This window comes from Tursiops truncatus, chromosome 4 (assembly GCF_011762595.2).
Source record: "Tursiops truncatus isolate mTurTru1 chromosome 4, mTurTru1.mat.Y, whole genome shotgun sequence".
Lineage (NCBI taxonomy): Eukaryota > Metazoa > Chordata > Mammalia > Artiodactyla > Delphinidae > Tursiops > Tursiops truncatus.
The window spans coordinates 90039681-90063353 of NC_047037.1; the positions used below are offsets into that span (position 1 = coordinate 90039681).

Genomic DNA, 23673 nt, shown 5'->3' on the forward strand with positions numbered 1-23673 from the left:
GGAAGGAAACTTTTGTCATGCCTTGCAACAAGATTGAATCTAGTAAATTCCATTGCTTTTTGTTGTCCTCAAATAGCCTGCATGAATCTGCCACTCATCAATTCCTCTTTGTCTCCTTCAATAACTCACTGCCCTCAGAGCAGCCTCTGATCAGAAACGTCATTAAATTAGCTCTGACTTGTCTTCTGATCATACCTCTTAGATAACATATTGAAAATGCCAGTTGGGTCACTGATGGTGTTCTTCTAATTAGACTGCCTTAGGCATAATTTTGTTAATATTTCTATAACAACAAATAACCATGTCACTGATGGCTGTGATCCAATTACAACCTGTACATCAAGCAATTAGTATCTTTATAGTTGGCAAAGATAAGTTGACTGAGGGTCACTATAAATAAGAGTGGCACCCATATTTCAATTTTCTGATATCCAAAAGATGTGTCACACCTTCCATCAGGGTATTGTCTCATGAGAGCACCCCTTCTGAAAGGACTGGTAGAAAGAATACATCATCAGAATCACACTACCACCTGGGCACGTTTTCATGCATTTCATTTCCTAGCTTCGATAAGAGCCGGGAGAGGAGAAATGGCTAAAAATAGGTGGGATCCTTGACTAAAGGAAAAGATTGGAAAAGTCCTGTGGAGAGCTGTTCCTGGAAGCTTTGCAAATTCTTTAGAGCTAAAATGTAACCCAAAGTAGAAAAAGGATGACCATCACATTTGATTTAACTGCCTGTGGAGGCACTGCCTGTTTTTGTTTTTTTTTTAAAGTATTTTCAGAACACATGGTGTAGTGCCTTACTTCTGCCTGGTGGAAAGATCCTTATTGTATGAAGGGCTGCACCAGAACCTCAGGAGTGTTTTTCACTCCTATTGGGGGTTTTCTTTTTTCTTTTCCTTATCCTTCCCCTCTTTCTTGATTCTGCTTCTGTCTGGGGTGCATGTCCCCACGCAGTACACTCTTCCACCTCAAACTTTAGGTGAAAAGAGTGGGCTGCAGAAGGGGAAGGATGAGGGGCTATGCAAACTTATCCTGTCTTTGTCACAAGAGCCTTACAAGAGCAACATTCCTACCTTCATTGGTCCAGCCACTGCCCTGCTCCACTAACTCCACTGACCACTAATATTTCATAGTTCAGAAAGGCTTGAAGTTCCATGTTTCTCACCAATACAGTTGTTTTCTAAGTAGATTGTATTCTAAAAGACAAATGAGAGAGAAAAGCCTACAGGTTTTGCCTCTACCTCACCATCTCCAATATCTCCATCACCATTTATTGAACACCACCATGTACCAAGAATTATGCCAAGTGCTTTACATGTAAAAACCCTCTCCCTTCTATCTCAGCTTTCAATCCATCACTGTAGAAGATGACCCTGGCCCCCCTTCAGCCCTTATTCCCTGGACTAGATTTTCAGGAGCCACATGGAGCACTTGTCTCCCCTGCCCAAGAACTCCCCATCTCAGCTTTTCATCCTTAGAGTTCCTGCATTGGTCCCCATTTGCATCCTGCCCTTTGTCTCCTAGTTCCCCAAGGTGTCCTCCTAATACCATCAATCTGTGAAATCTTCACTCTACTATCAGAAGTGGGGACCCCGATCCAGCTGTCAGGATACTGCTCTTGTTACTTTCCTGAATACACTTTGGCACGAGAACACACACAAGCTTGGCTCTATAGTTTAACGAGTACCAATATCTCAGGTGTATTGTAGTTCAGTCGGCTTTTATAGGTTGGCCCCAAATCCAACTCTAGTACTGTTTCTTTGTAATATGCATTTTGAATTGTATTCAGCGGATTTACAAATGAATTTTTGAAGCATAATCTATTGATATGTTAGGGACCGTCTACATTTTGGATGCATATAGAAAAGGTTGCATTTTTGTGACTTGAAGAATTAACCTTAAAACATTACTTTTAGGAATAGCAATGTCTTTTCCTAATGAGACTTGAGTTGTGTCCTGTGACAAAACGAAATTAAGTTTTAAATGAGGTATGTGGTTTTCTACTCCAAATCGAAGCAATGGACCAAAATAATTGGCAACTGGAGAGAGCACTATTGAAAAGTATGTTCCTTTTTCAGGAAAGGAAAAGAAAGTATATGTAATTTTCATCTCTTTTGCTTCACATCTAGCTCAGCTAGTTCCTGGCATAGAGTCACATTTCAGTAAATGTTGGTGAATGCAGTTTTGAATAAATAGGTTGCTCTAATGTCTGTGTCTATGCTAGCAAGTATTCCTAACTGAACCAAATTATTTATCTTAAACTGAGTCTCTTCCCCACTCCCACCCCCCACCCCAATACTTTTCTCTGATGTTTATTTTTATAGTGTGCAATTAAAGGTTGGTGAATGGCTGTTACAAATGATGGCATATTTGTTGAAGGCCCAGACCAGGAGGAGAGCCGTCACACCCTATCTTATTCTTATGACACTATCTTTGGTTGAGGGAGTCAAGAGTTGGTTTGGAGCTTTTGTATTCAGCCTGTCACTTGGTTCATTATTTGTCTGGAGTCCTTTATGGTTGATGAAAGGAGGCAGAGTTCTAATGGGAGCTCATCGAGACAGGGTCCATCCCTGTTCACCTTCATGCCCTTTTTAAACATCTAGCTTAGAGAAGGAAGGAAATGACTACCATTTGTTAAGTATCTACTAATTCAGGCACTGTTCTGGGCAGTTTATACATATGGTCTCATTTAATTAATACAACAGTCTTATGATACAAATTTAGAGTTGAGAAAACTGAATAATACAGGCTTAAGGAATTTGCCAAAATCACATAGTTATGAAGTTCACCATTGTATACTCAGCTCCTAGCACAGTGCCTGATACATAATAAATGTTCAGTAAATAAAGACTGTTCTGCTTTGAATGTTTTTGCTCTTTTCACTGTCAAGCACTGCCTATCCAATAATTGTGCTTAATATGATAGCCACAAGAATGGTTTGAGACATTTTGGTGAATGTGCAATGGTTTTCATGTTTGACATATACATTATAACCATTCATCTTGTTATACCCACTCTTTGTAGAGAAAAATGGTGCTTTCTTTTCTTTTTCTTCATTCAAAAATATTTACCTATCAGTAAAACTGATTATGGTGTTTAAGATAAACAGGTAAGTTTCTGTCTCTAACATAAACAGCTCAAAGTTGGGACTTCTCTGGTGGCACAGTGGTTAAGAATCCGCCTGCCAATGCAGGGGACATGGGTTTGAGCCCTGGTCCAGGAAGATCCCACATGCCATGGAGCGACTATGCATTTTGAATTGCATTCAGCAGATTTACAAATGAAGTTTGAAGCATAGTCTATTGATATGTTAGAAACCGTTTGCCGCAACTACTGAGTCTGAGTTCTAGAGCCGGCGAGTCACAACTACTGAAGCCCGCAGCGCACTTAGAGTCTGTGCTCCACAACAAGAGAAGCCACTACGATGAAAAGCCTGCGCACTGCAACGAAGAGTAGCCCCCGCTCGCTGCAGCTAGAGAAAGCCTGCGCAGCAACGAAGACCCAATGCAGCCAAAAGTAAATTTAATTAATTAATTTAAAAAAGCTCAATTTTTTATGAGGGAGACATATGAGCACAAAATGACAATATATATTATATGTATATAAAATCAATGGCAACACTGGCAGGGGTTTTTTGGGAGTCCCCAGTTTCTGCTACAGAGAGACTGAGGTAGAGAATAAGAGTCAGGGAGGTGTCTTAGAGAAAAAATATTTGAATTGAGACTCAAATGAGGAATTATTGCTTATCAGCTAGATAAAAGAAAGGCATCCAAGGCAGTAGGGGCAGCAAGTACAAAGATACAAGATTTGAAAAATTCTGCAATACATTTCATGTGGTTGGGTGGTGGTTTGCATGTAAAATTATCATGGAAGGATGAGGATGAAGAAGTAATGTATTAATAAATACCATTTATTTTATACTGACTGTATGTCAATTAGATTGCTAAGAGCTTCATATAATAATCATCATTATTCCTGGCAACAATCTATGATTATTATTCTTATTTTGGAATAAGGATATTAAAGCTTTGGGAATTTACACTTTGACTTAATTCCAAAGTCACACAGCTAGTGAGTGACAAAGCCGGCTCTTGAATCAGGCGAGTCTGACACCATAGCCATTGTGCTTTACCACTATGGAACACTGCCTTCCAAAGGTAAAAATTCAGGATGGAAAGAGCATAGGCTCTGCTAAGAAATTTGGATTTTATTCTCTTCACTATGAGAAACAATAAAAATATTTTAGAACTGTTTGTTTAAAAAAACCCCACCCTCTCTTTGACAGTGGTCTTGGCAATATATTTCTGGATGTGTGTCCTTAGGCAAGGGAAAAGCAAATATAAACAAATGGGACTACATCAAACTAGAAAGCTTCTTCACAGCAAAGGAAACCATCAATAAAATGAAAAGACAACGTGCTGAATGGGAAAAGATATTTGTAAATCATATATCTGTTAAGGGATTAATATCCAAAATATATAAAGAAGTCATACAACTCAATAACAACAACAACAAAAAACCTGCACAAACAACCTGATTCAAAAATGGGCAGAGAACCTGAATAAATATTTTTTCCAAAGGAGACACACAGATGGCCAACAGTCATATGAAAATGTGTTCAGCATCACCAGTTAATAGGGAAATGCTAATCAAAACTACAATGAGATATTGCTTCAGGCCTATTATAAAGGCAAGAAATAACAAGTGTTAGCAAAGATGTGGAGAAAAGGGAACCCTCATACACCGTTGATGGGAACATAAATTGGTGGCCACTATGGAAAACAGTGTGGCGATTCCTCAAAAAATTAAGAATAGACCTACCATATGATCCAGCTATCCCATTTCTGTGTATTTATCCAAAGAATATGAAAACATTAATTTGAAAAGATATACGCAAACCTTATGTTCACTGAAGCATTATTTACAATAGCCAATATGTGGAAGTGACCAAAGTGCCCATGAGTGGATCAATGGATAAAGAAGATATGGTATATATATACACAGTGTAATACTACTCAGCCATAAAAAGATGAAACCTTGCCATTTGCGACAACATAGATGGACCTAGAAGGTCCATTATGCTAAGTCAAATAAGTCAGAGAATTTCACTTACATGTGGAATCTAAAAAACACAACAAATGGACAAACATAACTAAACAGAAACAAAGTCACAGATACAGAGAATAAGCAGGTAGCTGCCAGAGGGGAGGGGTATGGGGGATGAGTGAAATAGGTACAAACTATGAGGGAAATTAAGAGGTACAAACTTTCAGTTACAAAATAAATGAGTCATGGGAGTGAAATGTACAGAATGGGGAGTATAGTCAATATATAGTCAATAATAATGTAATATCTTTTTATGGTGAACAGGTGGCAACTAGACTTATCATGGTGATCATTTCATAATGTATAGAAATATCGAATCACCATGTTTTATACCGGGAACTAACATAGTGTTGTAGGTCAATTGTACTTCAAAAAACAAACAAACTTATAGAAAAAGATTTGTGGTTACCAGAGGCAGGGGGTGGGAAGAGGTGGAATTGGATGAAGGTGGTCAAAGATATAAACTTCCAGTTATATAAGATAAAAAAGTACTAGGGATGTGGTGTATAACATGATTAATATAATTAACACTGCTGTATGTTATATATGAAAGTTGTTCTCATCACAACGAAAAAATATTTTTTCTTTTTCTTTAATTTTGTATTTGTATGAGATGATGGATGTTCGTTAAACTTATTGTAATCATTTCATGATGTGTGTGTGTGTCAAATCATTATGTTATACACCTTAAACAATGCTGTATATCAATAAAACTGGAAGGAAAAAAATAAAGCTTTCTAGTTGGCTTTTTCCAGCCTGTGGAATCACAAACAAACAAAATAAATGAACAAACCAAACCAAACAAAAACAAACACACAGATGGTACAGATGAACCGGCTTGCAAGGCAGAAATAGAGACACAGATGTAGAGAACAAGCGTATGGACACCAAGGGGGGAAGCGGCCGGGGGCGGGTGTTGTTGTTGTGATGAATTGGGAGATTGGGGTTGACATGTATACACTAATATGTATAAAAGAGATAATTAATAAGAACCTGCTGTATAAAAAAAAACAAATAAAATAAAATTCAAAAACAAACAAACACACAGATACAGAGAACAGAGCAGTAGTTACCAGAAGGGACTGGGGAGGGGAGTGGGCAAAATGGGTAAAGGGCCTCAACTGTATGGTGATGGATGGAAACTAAAGTTTTGGTGGTGAGCACGCTGTAGGGTATACAGAAGTAGAAATATAATGTTTTACACATGAAGCTTATGTAATGTTATAAACCAATGTTACCTCAATAAGAAATAAGTTTAAAAATTATCTTTGTTTCATAAAAAATTACCCTATTAGGATTGGACTGTGGACATTGTGGAGGCTGGGAAACCAAGCAGGAAAACTTTTCATTCATATAGAGATATTATGGCTTGAACCAAAACAGAAGTGGGGACAGAGATAGAGGATGGATTCCATGAATTGTTGGAAGATAAAACAGGGAAAGATTTGATGATTAATACATCAAGTAAGGGAGAAGATGAGAGTAATTTCCAATCTGGTGTTGTGGATAGCTTGCACTGTCATGCCATTAACAAAAAGGATACTGGAAGAGAAATGGGTTTGAGTCAGAAGAAGGAAGAGCTATTAATGTTAATTTTAGAAAATAAAGAGTTTGACACTCATCCAAGTAGAGAAGATGACGTGGAACTAAAGCTTAAGATGTCTCAGGAGAGGCTGGGTTAGGAGTCCTTTGATTTGGGAGTGAGTAAAGTGAAGTAAAGTAAAGTGAAGCATCAGTATTTTAAGGGAATGACTAGTGGCAGAGGAATCATCTAAGAGACTGAGGAAGATCTGCCAGAGTGATGGGAAGAGGACCAGAAGAGAGAGCATGGAAGACATGATTCTAAGAGCTGTGGAAAGAGTGACAGAGGAGGAGGTAGGGACAGGAGGGTGGGCCTCTCATTCAGAGAGGATGACGAGAGATCAGCAAGAGAAGAGGGGACGCAGGGACAAGGCAAACATACACTTGTGAAAGCTGAGCACAAGGAACTGGGAAGTGGTGATTAACAGGGAGGAAAGAACAGGACTAGCTGATGAAGACCCTATGAGCCACTGGAGGAGGAAGGTGGACAAGAGAGGCATCACTTCCTCTGAGACAGGTGGGATGGAGGTGAGTAGGCTGAGAGGCAGGTGGATTTGAAAAGCAAGGACTGGGGAAAAACTATTTGCTCACATGTAGTTTCAAGTTGAGTTACAATTTTAATGAGTCATGTGAGATCTCATCTAAGTGATGATAATAAGTATTTGACTCAAGAGCAAAATCCTCTTTCCTCACAGGAAACCAATGTGAATTAACAGGGTAAAACAGTCATCTTCTGGGAAAGTTTGAGATCCTGAGAAAATCATGTAGTGTACCTCTCACTTTCTCCTTCTCTAACATTCTTATGTAGGTGAAAAACAGGTTAAAATGAACATGGTGGGGATCCCTGAAGAGAAAAATGAGATCCATAGAAGAGTTAAAATGATAGCCCAGGGCTTCCCTGGTGGCGCAGTGGTTGGGAGTCCGCCTGCCGATGCAGGGGACATGGGTTCGTGCCCCGGTCCGGGAAGATCCCACATGCCGCGGAGTGGCTGGGCCCGTGAGACATGGCCGCTGAGCCTGCACGTCCGGAGCCTGTGCTCCGCAACGGGAGAGACCACAACAGTGAGAGGCCCGCGTACCGCAAAAAAAAAAAAAAAAAAAAAAAAAAAAATGATAGCCTGTCAGTACTTTACATTAATAAAATGCTTGGTGGCTTTTATTTCCCACGTTCCCTACTGGCTCCACTCCTGTGCTCTTGTTTTTCTGTACACTGCCCTCTCCATCTCCTCCTCACCTTCCATCCTTACTACAAGGCTCATCAACCCTCTTTCTCCTCTGATACCAGGAGCACTTTTTATATTGTTCTTTGCTGCCCATCCCCATCTATCGTGTCTTAGAGTTGTGTGTACGTGTTTTGTTTGTGCCATTCGATGTTATGTGTCTACAGTACAGGGAATGTCTTCTACTTTGTCTTTTACCCTCCACTATCCCTTGCTATTAGCAAACACTGAAGAAATATTTATGAAGTGAATATAATGATTCCCTTTTTATAGATGACAAAACAAATGTACTTGAGACGAAATAATAAAGCTCGCAAGTGTAGAATTTAAGACTGTTCAGAGCGAAGGTCTTCTGATTCCAGGCTCTTTTCCTAAACTCTTTGCCTCTCTAGTAACATTAAGCAAGTGCAAAGGGGGAACATAGTGCAGAAAAAGTGAAAATGTGCATTAATATAGAGGCTCAGGTGACCCAGGCAAATACCAGTTGAGTCACTTTTTACTCTCCCAGTAGCCACTTGTAATGTCATTTGCCTGTGTCATGGCCGACCTTCCCTAGTTACTCTGATGCGAGGGTCACAACCAATGTGCCCAGCTAGAGCTCAGCTGTTCTTTACGGATATCGCTGATGGTCAATATAGACATAGAGTTCGCTGGTGCCTTTACCAAAACGATACTTTACTTTGTTGGCACTGTTAACCCATTGAAAACAAACTCATTTAATAGATAGCCTTGCTTTAAGCAGGTATATGATAGGGTCATCCATGCTGCCCCTATCACATATTGACATATTTTAAAAGTTATGTGCACATCTTATCTGTAAATTTGTAAATAAGGATCCAATAAAATGCATTTTTGTAATGAAAAAGTTGTAATGTATAATTACAATGAAATGAAAAAGTTGTAATGTATAGTTATTACCAGACTGGCACCAGATGATGTTGTGTCTTCTTATCCTACTTCTCCCTTTGTTTCCTCTATACTCACCGTAGTTCCTTTTTCCTCATTTGAAACTGGGTTGTTCTTAGCTAACTGCCGAAGCCCTCATTTCAAATGATTAGCTGAGAATAGTTTAAAATAGTACATTTTCCAAGGATATTTGTAGTTTAACAGCATATGACTGACTATTGGTAGATTTCATTTACTAACTTAGTGGTGAGGAAAACATTTTTTTTGCAGTTAATTTACATGATATTTAGAAAAATTACATTACAGTGGCAACCACCTATTATGTCCAAAAATGAAGCACACACCCTGGATATGTAGTATATGGTTCATGCAAACAAAGGCTGTCACATAAGAATCTATGGTGGTATAGTGTTGAGATTGAGATTTAACTTAGTTCACAAATCCAGCCTCAGATTTTCCCTTTTCCTCTGTCTCAAACCTGCAGGATATGGTATTTGTCTCATTTCATGAAAATGTAAAAATAAAACCGCAATACCATAGTCACCTTTTTCCCCCTTTTCTAATTGTTTGATAGAGACGAAGTTGAAGTTGAAAGAAAACTCCCATTTTTGGAATAAATATTTTCCTGGCAATAACTTGTCCTTTCAGTGCTTTTCATTTTTTATAGCTCTAACTTTAGTAACCTTGACAGTGGGTATCTTTTTCACTCTATCCTGTTTAAACTTTTGTTAGTAGAGTCTGTCTCCAGTATCACGAATCTTATCTGCAAAGGCCACTAAGATAAGAATGCATAGAAAACTGACGTGAGGGCTACTAAATGTGTTTGTCATTCCTTTGACCCCTTTATTCTTTGCCTCCAATTATCTATGAAATGGGCGCTGGATGAGTCCTCATGAATTGCCTTTGAGAAAACAAGAAACTTGACAGAAAATGCATCACGACTGTCCAATGGAATGATATGCCTCAACTTACTGTAGACGTAAAGAAACTTTGCAGACAGCCAACCCATAGTGAGCTAACTACCAGGGAGTTCACAGCAACCACAAAGATGTGTGAATGCTTGGAATGGCCAGGTTACATTTATTTTGTACCAAGCAAAGCAGAAAATTACTCTGTAGTCGAGTTACTTCCTCTTTTGAGGAACCAAAAAGACAGTAAATATAGTTGAAAACAGAGAGACAGATTGTGGTCAAGCTTACAATAGGCCCAGTGAGGGGACAATATCTCTGGGTTATGACTAGTGGTTCCTCAGGAGGAATGGCTGACCTACAAAGAAGCCACTGGATGAATTTCTCTAACTTGGTTGCACTGAGGAAAAAGCTCCACTTTCCTCCACGGACAAAAGTTAGCTTGATCCATGTATTAAAGTCTGGGTAAATACAAATATTTGACGTTGCTTTTTGAAAGCTTCTTAAGGCATTTTAATGATTACTTTTCTTCAGAGCTTTAATTTGAGGAGAAATTGTTTTTTCCTCAAGATGATCAGTGGGCTTGGGGTAACTGGGCACTTTCTCTGGTTCTGCTGAGATTTCAAGAGTCTGTAGAAGCCAATGTGTTCTTCAAAGTTTCTGGTTGTATGAGTTTGTGAAGAAGTTCTATGATCTCTCTATCCTTTTCTCTATCCAGAACCTCTAAACAATGTACATTGGAGCAAGAATTCTGGTTTTCCAATTCTGTCACCTTTTTCTTTAAAGCATCAATGTCTTCCTTCAGAGAGAAGATATCTTTAGTTATTGTGCACTGTTTGTCTTCACTAACATTCATTCTGGTTTCCAGTACCTCCATTTGCTTCTGATAAAAGTCAGTCCTTTCCTGGATTTTTGGTACTGGACCCACAATGTCAGTCACTTGCCTGAGGATTTCAATCTGGGCGGTTTTAATATCTCGGAGCATTACTATAACATTCATTTCTTCATCAGCGTTTACGTCATCTTGATCACAATCATAGGAAATCATAGTTGGATATCTAGTTGAATTTGGGTGCTGGTTCTTACATGTGTGGTAAGCATTTTTTTTTTCACGTCGTTATTGGAGTATGATTGCTTTACAATGGTGTGTTAGTTTCTGCTTTATAACAAAGTGAATCAGCTATATGTATACATATATCCCCATATCTCCTCCCTCTTGCGTCTCCCTCCCACCCTCCCTATCCCACCCCTCTAGGTGGTCACAAAGCACCCAGATGATCTCCCTGTTCTGGTAAGCATTTTTAAGACATTGTCTGGTCTTGGAGAAATTTGAATTCCACATCTGCCAAGCAGCAGCATTTACCCTTTTTTGTTTGTTTGTTCGGTACGCGGGCCTCCCACTGTTGTGGCCTCTCCCGTTGTAGAGCACAGGCTACGGATGCCCAGGCTCAGTGGCCATGGCTCATGGGCCCAGCCGCTCCATGGCATGTGGAATCTTCCCAGACTGGGGCACGAACCCGTGTCCCCTGCATCGGCAGGCGGACTCTCAACCACTGTGCCACCAGGGAAGCCCCAGCATTTACCCTTTTGGTGTGAAGTTTGTACATCTTTCATAATGAAACAAGAGACAAGGTGTTGGGAAACCTGACCAAAATTAAAGAAAGAAGCAATGTCAGAATGAAACGGTCTTTCTCTTACTATTTTTCCGGTGGCATCCTAGAACGCCCTATGGAGAACATCAAGGGCAATAGTAGGCACCCTTCGATGATTAGCTTCTTACAGGGCGGTCCAACTGGAGAGCTCTGTGAAATAATGGGCAATTGCATGGAATCCCTCATAGGCTGACCTGATGCTGATGCCACAATGGCTGCTGGCTTAGAATATATTTAACCTTAGGGCAGTAATTCTCAAAATTTTTGGTCCAGGACTCTTTTTCACTCATAAAAATTGAACACCGCAGAACTGTTGTTTATGTGAGTTATACCAATCGATATTCCATACTAGAGATTAAAACTAAGAAAATCTTAAGATATTAATTTATTTAAAAAATAAACCCATAACATGTTAACGTAAATGACATATTTTTATGAAAAACTAATTATATCTTCCAAAAGAAAAAAATAGTGAAAAGGGTGGCATTGTTTACATATTTGCAAATATTTTAAATACCTGGAATACCTGGATTAATAGAAGACACCTCTATTCTCATATCTGCTTCTACATTATATCTGTTGTGATATGTTGTTTTGGTTGAAGTATATGAAGATATTATGGCCTCACAGAGACATATAAATGGAGAGGGTATTTTAATGGCCTTTTCAGATCATTGAGGTCTTTATTCTTTGCTACTCCACCAAAATTTGACAAATGATAATTGATTAGAAGGTAAGTGTAATGTGTAATCTTACAACAGAATAATACTGTTACACTAAAATTCATTGGTCTATTTTCCATTTTTAATAGATGTGTAATATCATGCATTGGTCATTTGGAAAATAATGATTCACTGAATTATGCAGATCTTTCAAATGGTAACTCATTTTATTATATAATATCAAAATATCACATTCATTAATATCACCACCAGTCTCACCAGAAAAGTCTTTGAGTATTGGCAAGAAGCCAAGCTTATGGTGGCAGATAAAATTTTCTGAAATTCTAATTTTAGCTTGAAAAGCTTGAAATTTATTAAGCGTGTTAGTTGTTTCTTTTGAAGTGACAGGCTCTCTATATCCTTTTTTTTTTTTTTGCAAAAATGCTTGTCAAATACCCAAATATGAATACCATAGTTTACTGCCAGTTTTTCTTTCAAAATGATGTCCCATGAAAAAAGCAGCTACTTCAGTTTGTAACTCAAATAAATACTTTTCCTGGAGACAACCATTATATTTCTGTAAGCAGCAGAATTGCTTCATGTGTACTTCTCATTACATCACATTTAATATTAAAAAGACATACTGAAGGTTGAGATTTAATAAAATGTAAAATTTTTACTGCTTCATCAAGGACATTCTAGAGCTAAACTGGCTTTTTCTTGTGTGCATTCTTTTTTTTTTTTTTCTCTCTCTGAGTGGAGGTGAAGAATACAATCACTATTGGTAGCTTAGTGCCATTGCCTTGACTTGTGCTAAGGTATCAGTTTTACCCACCCTTGCTTTTGCAAGGCAATTTGGAAAATTAAAATGACATGATAACCATGTCTGTCAAGGTGTAGTCCCACTTTATTAAAGAAGATATTCCTTCTTGGGTCAGTGCCAGTTCCAACCCTCTTCTAAATCACTCTTTCTCATATTTATGCTTAAATGCAGGGCCAGCTTCAGCCTAGGTTTTGGTATAAACTCTGAATTTAGGCAAAAGTAATTTAAGAATTTTGGGTCATCAGTGATATCTGGGATTTTGCTTTACTGTCCTATCTTTGAATCGTTCTTTAGTAACTTTTCCAAAACTTCTAGAAACCTTTCCAAACTCTTGCTGAGAAAAAATGTTCCTATCACAGAAAGATATTTGGAGCCAGAAAAGGTAGTGTTCAAAGCTGTCCCGTTTACCTTGGCCAAGGCCATTTTATCCATCAAGCACTACAGACACGGTGCTTAGGACCTATGAAATTTCAAGGAACCAATAAAAATAAATATTTTAGAGCCAGAAAGGGAAAAAAAAAAATTGGGCTCAGAATACTAAAATCTGCAAGATTGAAACAATAAATGTTTAATTAAATATCTCCAAAGTGTACAGTTATATCATCTTCATTAATTGTTAAATTAGTATTAAAATTTCATTACATTTGGAGGCAATTTGTAGATTAGGTATTCTTGCTTTACAGGAATTCCCAGTTAAATTAGAGGGATTGCTTGTAGCAAATACTCCCTTCGGGTTACTAACAGCTAAGTCTTATTGGCTGCATACCAGACATTGTTCTAAATATTAGCTTATTTAACTGTAATTCATAGAAGTCAAATAATTTTCCTTTCTGCTAAAAAACGGGCAGAGTCAAATTTCAAATCCTTACATTCTAGCTCTAGGGTCCGTGTGTTTTTCCTCCTACTGCCACACAAACAAATACGATAAAAATATATATTTGTCAACTCAAGAGAAAGATAGACATTTCACTTTTTAGAAAAAATACACTATATATTTATTTAAAAAAACTCATTTTGATTAAATTTTTAGAAATATGAAAAGACTAATTTTTTGCTTATTTATCAAAGCTATTTGAAGCAGAACTTTGTAAAGACTTTAGAAGTTAAACTATCTCTAATTCGAGTAAGTAAACATGAACATTTAGAGGCTATTCTTGCCTTATTATAGTAAAAGTATAACAACTGTAATAAAAAAAAAGACTTAAAAATTTTCAACTAAAAATATTTATGTATACTGATTATTTTTATAAAACAAAAATTAATCTAGTAGATTTGATGCAAACATAAACCTGTCTGGTTTCTAATTACTTACCTATTAATGTTAACGAAAGGAGCCTCAGCCTGTTTGGGGCTTGTTGGGCAGTGAAAAGCTGTAGTGGGAAAATACAAGCCTGTTGATCAGGGTCAAGTCGTGAGAGTAGTCAACACGTGAATGAATAACGGGAAATGAGCTGACCCCCTCTCTTCATGTTCCTGCCAGAGATGTGGAGCCATTTAGGAGTAAAATAACATGGCAGACTGGAGCCTAGTTACTGACTCTTACCAAGGAAAAATGTCCTTCAGGAGGCAGGCTTTTAAAGGCATGGTATTTGGAGCCAGAAAACTTAGAGTTCAAGGCCCTCTCATTTATTAACTCTGTGCTCTTAGTCAAGTTACTAACTTCTCACAAGACTGTACAATGGGATAATGACAATACCTATTCCATAGAGTAGTTTTGAGGATTAACAGTGCTCAATCTTTGTAAACTCTTTTCCTGCTCCTCTCTGACCATCTTCTTCTTACTCTCCTTTCAAATGAAAGAGGAAATGGTGAAGAGTTTTAAACTTTAGCTCTGCTCTCCCCGTCTCTCAGTCTGCCTTTTATTCCTCTCCTTCAATAAAGAGGCCACTGTACCATCATATGACCAAGACATAAAGCATGTGCTGCTCACTGTTCAAAATCTACAAATGCAGATAAAGCATTTGGATTAGGACACCAGAATGCAGCAAAAAAGGCCAAACAAACTGGCATTCTGTCTCCTAGTACAGCTATTATAGCTAGCAAAACCAGCTATGGTGTCAGACAGCCTGGCATGTAATAACCAATGGAGAGATGGCTCTAATAATAGATAATCTTATTAATGTTTAAAATGCTGGTGTTTGAGTAAGTTAACTATAAATTAATTACGGTAGAGTCTTTTTTTTTAAGATTTATTATTTATTTATTGGCTGCATCGGGTCTTAGTCGCAGCGCACGGGATCTTAGTTGAGGCATGTGGGATCTTTTGTTGTGATGTGCAGACTTCTCTCTAGTTGTGGCGTGCGAGTTTTCTCTTCTCTAGTTGTGGCACGCAGGCTCTCTAGGTGAGGCACGTGAGCTCAGTAGTTGTGGCACACGAGCTTAGTTGCCCCGTGACACGTGGGATCTTAGTTCCCTGACCAGGGATCGAATCCACATCCCCTGCATTGGAAGGTGGATTCTTTACCTCTGGACCACGAGGGAAGGCCCTATGGTAGAGTCTTTATTAAATTAAATTAATTAATTAATTAACTTTTGGCTGCATTGGGTCTTCGTTGCTGTGTGCAGGCTTTCTCTAGTTGCGGCGAGAGGACGCTACTCTTCATTGCAGTGCGTGAGCTTCTCATTGTGGTGGCTTCTCTTGTTGTGGAGCACGGGCTCTAGGCACACTGGCTTCAGTAGTTATGGTACGTGGGCTCAGTAGTTGTGGCTCGTGGGTTCTAGAGTGCAGGCTCAGTAGTTGTGACACACGGGCTTAGTTGCTCCGTAGCATGTGCTATCTTCCCAGACCAGGGCTCAAACCCGTGTCCTCTGCATTGATAGGCAGACTTTAACCACTGTGCCACCAGGGAAGTCTCTCTGGTAGAGTCTTGATTATCTATATAAAATCACCCCAATTTACATCTTTTTTTTTTTTTTTTTTTGCGGTACGCGGGCCTCTCACTGCTGTGGCCTCTCCCGTTGCAGAGCACAGGCTCCGGACGCGCAGGCTCAGCGAACATGGCTCACGGGCCCAGCCGCTCCGCGGCATGTGGGATCTTCCTGGACCAGGGCACGAACCCGCGTCCCCTGCATCGGCAGGCGGACTCTCAACCACTGCACCACCAGGGAAGCACTACATCTTTTTTAATATGCTTTTTCAAGTTGGAAGAGAATGGAGTAGAATTATAGTTATCCTGCTAGCATTTGGGCATTATTTGTACCCTTTATGTTACACCTACAGTCATCTACTATTACTCGTGTACCCTTAGTGCTTGTGACCATGAAAAATTATTGCAAGTCTTTTTCTTCCCCCACAAAATTTGAGGACCAGGTTTACCAGAACTTGGGCCCCCCCACCTGAATATCACTTGTTACATGCAGAGTGAGATAAAAGACTGAGAAAACAGGAACCATGAAGGTCTTTCTGATTTGACCAGGGTGTCTGACCCATGGGGATAAGAATGTATTAATGACAGAGCTCTAACCCAATGTTACACAAAGTAACAAAGCTGTTTTCTTCTTCTTTTCTTTCCTTCTAGCCATGAGGAGTAGAAGAGAATGAGAGTGAAATCAGAGCTGTTGTGCTAGATCACGACAGGGATGGAGCAGAAAGCAAAGGTATGATGTTTATGAGATAGGCAGAGCCTGACGCAGTGATGCAACACTGTCAACTTCATGAAGGGTAAAACTGAGTGACATTGATAAAGCAAACTGGTTAGAGTAACACATGAGGTGACGGGGCCACTTCCATTCTGTGGTGTCAATAAATGTTTATGATAACACTTTAAAATCATATGAGGACTTCCCTGGTGGCACAGTGGTTAAGAATCTGCCTGCCAATGCAGGGGACATGGGTTTGAGCCCTGGTCCGGGAAGATCCCACATGCCGCGGAGCAACTAAGCCCATGTGCCACAACTACTGAGCCTGCGCTCTAGAGCCTGTGGTCTGCAACAAGAGAAGCCACTGCAATGAGAAGCCCATGCACCACAATGAAGAGTAACCCACGCTCACTGCACCTAGAGAAAGTCCACGCACGGCGACGAAGACCCAACGCAGCCAAAAATAAATAAATAAATAAATTTATTTTTAAAAAGTCATATGAAACCAATGCCAAAAGAATATGATGTCATTAGAGAAATGCAAATCAAAACTACAATGAGGTATCACCTCACACCAGTCAGAATGGCCATCATCAAAAAAATCTATAAACAATAAATGCTGGATAAGGTGGAGAAAAGGGAACCCTCTTGCACTATTGGTGGGAATGTAAATTGATACAGCCACTATGGAAAACAGTATGGAGGTTCCTCAAAAAACTAAAATTAGAACTACCATACAACCCAACAATCCCACTATGGGCATATACCCTGAGAAAACCATAATTCAAAAAGAGTCATGTACCACAAGGTTCATTGCAGCTCTATTTACAATAGTCAGGATATGGAAGCAACCTAAATGTCCATCAACAGATGAATGGATAAAGAAGATGTGGCACATATATACAATGGAATATTACTCAGCCATAAAAAGAAATGAAATTGAGTTATTTGTAGTGAGGTGGTTGGACCTAGAGTCTGTCATACAGAGTGAAGTAAGTCAGAAAGAGAAAAACAAATACCGTATGCTAACACATATATATGGAATCTAAAAAAAAATAAAATGGCTCTGAAGAACCTAGGGACAGGACAGGAATAAAGATGCAGATGTAGAGAATGGACTTGAGGACATGGGGAGGGGGAAGGGTAAGCTGGGAGGAAGTGAGAGAGTGGCATGGACTTATATATACTACCAAATGTAAAATAGATAGCTAGTGGGAAGCAGCCGCACAGCACAGGGAGATCAGCTCGGTGCTTTGTGACCACCTAGAGGGGTGGGATAGGGAGGGTGGGAGGGAGACCCAAGAGGGAGGAGATATGGGGATATATGTATATGTATAGCTGATTCACTTTGTTATAAAGCAGAAACTAACACACCATTGTAAAGCAATCATACTCCAATAAAGATGTTAAAAAAAATAAAAACTCACTGAAAAATGAATAACAACAACAAAAGAGAATATGATGAACACCTCTAAGGAAATGATGGAATGATAATTTTGATAATTGGTAATGATAATTTAACGTTTCACTGTAACTAAAATTGTGTGGTCTGTTTCTGGAATGCCCTCCATATATATATATATATATATATATATATATATATATATATATATATATATATATAGTATTTTATTTATTTAATTTTGGCTGCATTGGGTCTTCGTTGCTGCACGGCTTTCTCTAGTTGCGGCGAGCAGGGGCTACTCTTTGTTGTGGTGCGTGGGCTTCTCATTGTGGTGGCTTATCTTGTTGCGGAGCGCAGGCTCTAGGCGTGCGGGCTTCGGTAGTTATGGCACGCGGGCTCAGTAGTTGTGGCACATGGGCTTAGTTGCTCTGTGGCATGTGGTATCTTCCCGGACCAGGGCTCAAACCCGTGTCCCATGCATTGGCAGGCGGACTCTTAACCACTGCGCCACCAGGGAAGCCCCCTTTGTTTTTTTTAATTAATTAATTAATTTACTTTTGGCTGCATTGGGTCATCGTTGCTGTGCGGCTTTCTCTAGTTGCGGCGAGCGGGGGCTAGTCTTCGTTGTGGTGTGCAGGCTTCTCATTGCGGTGGCTTTTCTTGTTGCAGAGCACGGGCTCTAGGTGCTTGGGCTTCAGTAGTTGTGGCTCACGGGACCCTCCATATATTTATTCTGCAGTCAAACTTCTACCCATCTTTTAGGAGACATCCTGATAATACTTTCCTTGTCCTGTCCTGTTCTGATTCTCCCTGTGATCTTACCAGTGCTACCGACCTGTTCTGTGTCCCTACCCAGTAGCACTCAGCATAGTGTATCATTATTGTTGGTGTGCCTATGTCCTCTCTAGATTGGGAGCTCCTTGAGGGGAGACACTTGCTTTTCAACTCTGTGTCTCCAGTGTCACAAAGCCTAACATATAGTTGGTGCTCAGTATATCTTTATTCAATGAATGAATGAATGCATGCATTCATGCACTTGTGAATGATTGTCAAGGTATCCAATGGGTCCCTCCTGCGCCTATTTCAATGGGTGGCTAGGGAACATATTGATTGCTTCATAAAGGTAATCTATGATAACTTTTTTTAGTTCCTGAGGGATCATTTAGCATTTTGGGATAGGGATTTAATAATTTCTTCCCTGAAGACCTGAAACAGTTAAGTAGCATGAGAGGTAAACTGAGATCAGGCAGATGGAGGTAATTATGAACCTGGAAACAGCTAAGTGGTGGATAAGAGAGAGCCTGGTAAATGGTGGTAACAGCAGTGGTGTTAATGGCACTGATCCTACAGGTGACTAAGGTACCCAGCATACTGCCCCTCTGCAACATATGAAGTTTTTTAGGCCTCCAGGGAACTGCAGGTAATCAGCATATTCTCCAGGTCTCTGTGGAAATGCCTGCGAATGCATTTGTCATGAACTTGGGTACACAGGCACTTATCTCTTTATTCATGTCATCTTATATTCTGAACTCCAGATTTACAATGAACTCTCTCCAGCTTATCTAGACGTACTCTTCACCATTTAGTTCCAGAACCCTGGGGACACATTAGTATTTTATGTAATGTCTCCACCCCGTCATCTTCCTCCAGTTCTTTCTGTTATGCTTGGCTCTCCCTGGTAATGTCTCATATTAGGTTGCTCGGTTTCTGTAATTCTTAAGTTCACTTCTTGGTTTCCCTTCTCAGATATTACCTTTAAACTTCTGCTCCCTTTAGCTGATGATTGACACTCTTTTTACAGTGCTTTATAAGCCCTGATGTGCACAATTGATGTAGCCATTAAAATAAATGGCTCGAAAAAGGAAGAGAAAGCGAAAGTGTTTTTGCTTAACCATTCACCTTCCTTTAATGGAACCAGTGAATAAATCCAGTGAGTTAGTTTTTAAGCACCTCTGTTTTACTGAATTTATATCATTTAGCAGAACTTTCTGAAAATCATTATATGATGAGTGCTGCCCAGTGTTAACTTTCTGTCTTGTTCCTGAATTGCTTTGTACTTCATTTAGGGAACCCTGAAAATTAAAAGCTATGGAATACATAGTGATCACATAGGAAACAGGGATTTAAAATGTAAACAAATACAGAAATCATAAAGTGTAAAACCTGGAGAATGTTAATTTTCTCACTTCTAATTACAGTTTGTACAGTTTGTAGTACAGTTTGTAGTTTGTCTGTACAGTTTGTAGTCTTGTCTTATTTGGGTCTGTTAATATATTAGTAGAGCCTTATTTAAGAAAACTTCTGTTCTAGTGTTTGGCTTTTCACTTGTAATGATGCTTTATAGTACTTTGGATCACAATATCCAAGGAGCTATCTTCTTTAAAGTTTTAAAGATTATAATGTGAAAGATTGCACTGGCTTTCCTTCATAGTACTCACCTTGAAAGACATCTGTTTTTAATGGCATTTTATGTTTCTGAGGGAATTTGCGACAATGTCTCTGTGAAGTAAATGTGTATTTATCCCTTGGCTTTAGTTTTCCTTCTGTTATTAGTCTGTTCTCTGCCTATCTTGGGCCTATTACTTCCTATTCTGTTTCATAAGAATGAAACAATAAGAACAGCATAATGCTGTTCTAAAGCATTATGCTTTAGTTTTAGTTCTGTTACTAAAGGAGTGTCAAAAGGGTTAACATGAAAAATTTTATTACATCTAATTTTTAACTTTATATAATATCTCTTATTTAAGAACTGTAACTATTATTATTATGCACTATTTCTGCAGTGTTTTTCCTTCAGGAGTTTGATTTTTAGAATCATTTCCTCTCTCTGTTTAAAGATACCTTCCTTCTTCCTCCTGTATGGGTTTGGATTACAAAGATCTTATTTAACTTTCCAAATGTATTATTTCTCCTTACATACTCTAATTACACACAAAATGGAAAATGCTGGAAGCCAATCATAGAACTGAAGGTTTTTTCTCCTCCTTCTTTACCTAGGCTTTGACAACTATGGTCTAAGGGAAAAAGTATTTAGTCATTGTTTTAAATATTTATTAAAGGTTCCCTCCACCTGCCACCCCTCCCCACCAAGAAATGTGTATTGCTGCTGCAACTGCTTCTGTATGACAAAAGCCAACTAGAGTATAAAAGGTATATAGGAATGCTTAAGTATAAGATTGAAAATTTGTTTTTCTGGGCCATTTCTTTCAGGAAATTTGAGGTCTCTTTCTGGTGGTCTGAATGTAATGTAAGTATCAAATGACAGAAGCTAAGAGTGATAAAGCAGTTCTATTAGACACATATTTCAATAATTTTCAGCTTCAGTCTTCGGCACTAATGGCTATGATTCTCACTGTAACTTGTAAGAATTAATTACCATTCATTCTATTTATGTCCCCAAGTTTCTCCTCCATGATGTAGTATAAAATGATAGCAAGCTCCTGGGCAATTTACATATTAGAATAGGTAAAAAAATCTTTATCATAACCTCCACTGGGCTTCACATGTAAGTTTTTCAATGGCACTTCAAAAGAAAAGAGATGTTTCTGGAAATCACATGCTTTGTTGTTAGAAAGTAGAGCTGGAATCAAATGGATGCCCAGGCTCACTGTTATGATTGAGAAAGTGATATAACTGCTTAAAACCTAGTAAAACAAAAGATCTTAACTTTTTTTTGTATTCCTTTAATAATCCTATGAAAGCTTTGCATGCTTCCTTAGGAAACAGCATATACATACAATTTTGCATATAATTTTAGGTGATTCACAGACCTCTGTCCTCTCTCCTGCCCCCTCAGGCATTTATGGACATAAATAGTACCATAAATATACCTCAGGTTAAAATTCCTGACTGCAAGAGAAGGATTATTCTGGCTCCAATACCTGTTTGTGGGTGTTTTGCTTCTAAGGGGTCTGGGAGCTTCGAGGTAGTTTGGTTCCAGACCTTAGACTGACTATGTGAAGTGCTGAGAGTGAAGGCCATTAATTATTAGGGATCAAAGGAGGGAGAGGCCAGTGGAATGCAGTGACATGGGAGGTTTCAGGATGAACCTTTAAGAATGAGCGAGATCTGGGTAGATGAAAGTTAGAAGGATCTTCCAGGTTGTATGAACCATGAAATCAGGGTCTCTGTCTGGTTCGTTCTTCACTATGCCTAGCATGGTGCCTCCTATATGCCCCTAGGCTTTCAATAAATATTTACATAGTGCTTTGTGACTCACTTCTACTGAAGAGCGTGAGTCAAGAGAAATGGCATTAACTGAGGGGTGGAGTTCTGTAACCGACCCTCCTGAGACAGTCCCGAAAAAGGATCCTCCTGCCAGCTATCATTTGAGCCAATAGAATGAGACCAAGTTTGGTTCAAAAGCAAAAGAAGCAAAAGAAAGCTTTATTCTTTCATCAAAGAATGGAGGGCTTCCCTGGTGGCGCAGTGGTTGAGAGTCCACCTGCCGATGCAGGGGACACAGGTTCATGCCCCAGTCCGAGAAGATCCCACATGCCGCGGAGCGGCTGGGCCCGTAAGCCATGGCCACTGAGCCTGCGCGTCCGGAGCCTGTGCTGCTCCGCAATGGGAGAGGCCACAACGGTGAGAGGCCCGCGTACCGGCAAAAAAAAAAAAAAGAATGGGGAAGTGTGAGCTAGTGCTCTAGAGTACACGCCCCCTCTTCCCCCAACCACGGAAAGGCCGGAGGCGGGGCTGCTTTCTAGGGATGTTGTCAGCAGGAGCGGGGGAGGGAACCGAATTCTCTCTCGGGCTGTGACGCTCCCGCTGCAGATCTCACGCAGGGCCCGCGCAGCGTCTCTGCGCACGGCCCACCTCCGCCATCTTGAATCGCAGTGTCCTGTGCAGTGCTTCTGCACACGGTCCGCTGAGGCGTCTGGCGCAGCCATTTTGCCTGAGGAACTTTGATCCGGAAACTCTGAGTGCAGGGCCTCTGCGTGCACCACCCTATGAGCAAGTGAAACTAGACAAAGCACAAAGGAAAAGAAAAAGGTTAGACTTTATTTTACTACGCAGATTGTATTTTTATTCCCCAGGAATTGTTAATGAGCTTTGCTGGTGACAAATCTCTCCTCCGTCTTTTGTCCTGCTCCTTATTCTTGAGGGGAGCTGAGGGGTGAAGGTCCATTTGATTTTGGTTGTCGGTCGTCATAACCCTGGGTAGAGGAATAGAACTTCTTTCTCCCAGCTGCCTTTAGATATGTTTGGCTGTCTCCAGGCTTTAGCCCAACTGTTCATATCCCCGAGCACCACCATTTGTCTAACCTTTTGGAGACAAAGGACAGCAGACAATTTAAGATACATGGCCCAAATATTAGCAAGAGAATAATGGTCATATATCAAATTTGTCATAAAAATGCAAGTGTCGGGCTTCCCTGGTGGCGCAGTGGTTGAGAGTCCACCTGCCGATGCAGGAGACGTGGGTTCGTGCCCCGGTCCGGGAAGATCCCACGTGCCGCGGAGCGGCTGGGCCCGTGAGCCATGGCCGCTGAGCCTGCGCGTCCGGAGCCTGTGCGCCGCAACGGGAGAGGCCACAACAGTGAGAGGCCCGCGTACAGCAGACGAAAAAAAAAAAAAATGCAAGTGTCTACGTGTTTCGCCTGTAGGCAAAAGTGTACCCTGATTTTGAGGCTCACTGCCGTGGCTCAAATATATCCCTGGTCACACTTTCGTTGTTTTTCAGAAGAGAAAGCTTCAGGTCAGAGAAAGATGAATGGCATCTACACACTGGAGGAGGGTTTCCTTCTCCAGGTGTAGATCTTTTAGGTCTTTAGCTAAATTTTCCCCAGAGAGGACGGCGAAATTTTTAAACACTTGGGGCAGGCC

At 39.9% G+C, this 23673-nt stretch overlaps 2 protein-coding genes across 2 annotated transcripts in view; one reads left to right on the plus strand and one right to left on the minus strand.

Annotated features, from left to right (window-relative positions):
- LOC141278640 (uncharacterized) overlaps positions 1-23673 on the plus strand; it is a 176822-nt gene that overhangs the window by 61061 nt on the left and 92088 nt on the right. Inside the window, exon 3 of the mRNA XM_073804647.1 lies at positions 16382-16460. The gene's annotated coding sequence lies outside the window, so the exon portion shown is untranslated. The remainder of the gene's footprint in view (positions 1-16381; positions 16461-23673) is intronic.
- On the minus strand, positions 9850-10828 carry CCDC54 (coiled-coil domain containing 54; the record flags this gene model as incomplete). The annotated part of the gene is given in 2 exon segments (XM_019922148.2): positions 9850-10353; positions 10355-10828. Coding segments are annotated over 2 exon segments (978 nt in total), but the record flags the coding sequence as incomplete, so codon positions are not given.